Source organism: Onychostruthus taczanowskii, unplaced genomic scaffold (assembly GCF_017590055.1).
Source record: "Onychostruthus taczanowskii isolate IOZ18803 unplaced genomic scaffold, ASM1759005v1 scaffold737, whole genome shotgun sequence".
NCBI classification, from domain to species: Eukaryota; Metazoa; Chordata; class Aves; order Passeriformes; family Passeridae; genus Onychostruthus; species Onychostruthus taczanowskii.
In genome coordinates, this window is record NW_024505196.1 from 1731 (window position 1) to 3576 (window position 1846).

The window sequence follows — 1846 nt, forward strand, 5'->3', positions numbered from 1 at the left end:
ATGTCCCCAGTGCCACGGATGACTTCAACCACGGCGTGGTGCTGAGCGCGCGGCCCCTCGGGGACAACGAGCTGTTCCAGGTGCGCCTGGACAAGATGGTGGACAAGTGGGCGGGGTCCATCGAGATCGGCGTCACCACCCACAACCCCGCCTACCTGCAGCTGCCGTCCACCATGACCAACCTGCGCTCAGGTGTGTCACCTTAATGTCACCTCAGTGTCATCTCAGTGTCACCTCAGTGTCCCCTCAGTGCCACCATCCCAGCCCCACAGTGTCCCCAGTGTCCCCATCCCAACCCCGCCTACCTGCAGCTGCCATCGACCATGACCAACCTGCGCTCAGGTGTGTCACCTTAATGTCACCTCAATGTCACCTTAACGTCACCTTAATGTCACCTCAGTGTCCCCTCAGTGCCACCATCCCAGCCCCACAGTGTCCCCAGTGTCCCCATCCCAACCCCGCCTACCTGCAGCTGCCATCGACCATGACCAACCTGCGCTCAGGTGTGTCACCTTAATGTCACCTCAGTGTCATCTCAGTGTCACCTCAGTGTCCCCTCAGTGCCACCTCAGTGCCACCATCCCAGCCCCACAGTGTCCCCAGTGTCCCCATCCCAACCCCGCCTACCTGCAGCTCCTGATGTCCCCAATGTCCCCAATGTCCCCAGTGTCCCTGATGTCCCCAATGTCCCCAGTGTCCCTGATGTCCCCAGGCACGTGGATGATGACCGGGAATGGGGTCATGCACAACGGCACCACCATGCTGGCTGTCCCTGTGTCCCCAATGTCCCAAGTGTCCCCAGTGTCCCCAGTGTTCTGAATCCCTCTGATGTCCCCAAAATCCCCCAATGTCCCCACTGTCCCCAATGTCCCCAGTGTCCCCAATCCCTCCCGATGTCCCCAGGCACGTGGATGATGACGGGGAACGGGGTCATGCACAACGGCACCACCGTGCTGGACGAGTACGGCCACAACCTGGACCGCCTCAAGGTGGGGACACCGCGGCCACCGCCGCCGGCGGGGACACGTCCCCGTGGTCCCCATTGTCCCCGTGGTGCCCGTTGTCCCCGTGGTGCCCGTGGTCCCCGTGGTGCCCGTTGTCCCCGTGCCGGTGGTGACGCTGTCCCCGCAGGCGGGGGACACGGTGGGCGTGGTGCGCAGGGTTGTCCCCGTGGTGCCCGTTGTCCCCGTGCCGGTGGTGACGCTGTCCCCGCAGGCGGGGGACACGGTGGGCGTGGTGCGCAGGGACGACGGCACGCTGCACTTCTTCGTCAACGGCGTCGCCCAGGGCCCCGCGGCCTGGAACGTGCCCCCCAACGTCTACGCCGTGGTGGACCTGTACGGGCAGGCGGCACAGGCCACCATCGTGGACGAGGGAGGTGGGTGACACCTCTGGGGACACTGGGGGCAATGGGGGAATTGGGGACACTGGGGACATCGGGGACACTGGGGGGGATTGGGGACACTGGGGGGATTGGGGACACTGGGGGGATTGGGGACCCTGGGGACACTGGGGACACTGGGGACAGCTCGAAGGTGTACACCTGGGCAGGGTTGGGGACATTGGGGACACTGGGGACACTGGGGACATTGGGGACATCGTTGGGGACACTGGGAACACTGGGGATATCGGGGACAGCTCGAAGGTGTACACCTGGGACAGTGGGGACATTGGGGACAACGGGGACATTGAGGATATTGAGGACATCACTGGGGACAGGTGGGACAGGTGCCAGCTCAGAAGTCCCTCACAATCCCCACCAGTTCCCCTCCCAGTTCCTCCCAGTCCCTCCCAGTTTGTCCCAGTCCATCCCAGTTTGTCCCAGTCCATCCCAGTTTGTCCCAGT

The 1846-nt window shown here is 63.9% G+C and overlaps 1 protein-coding gene across 1 annotated transcript in view; it reads left to right on the plus strand.

Moving 5' to 3' along the window:
- LOC121345495 (neuralized-like protein 4) overlaps positions 1-1846 on the plus strand; it is a 6472-nt gene that overhangs the window by 1724 nt on the left and 2902 nt on the right. The window contains exons 2-4 of the mRNA XM_041422486.1: positions 11-192; positions 904-989; positions 1216-1378. Coding sequence (XP_041278420.1) covers positions 11-192; positions 904-989; positions 1216-1378 — 431 coding nt within the window. The remainder of the gene's footprint in view (positions 1-10; positions 193-903; positions 990-1215; positions 1379-1846) is intronic.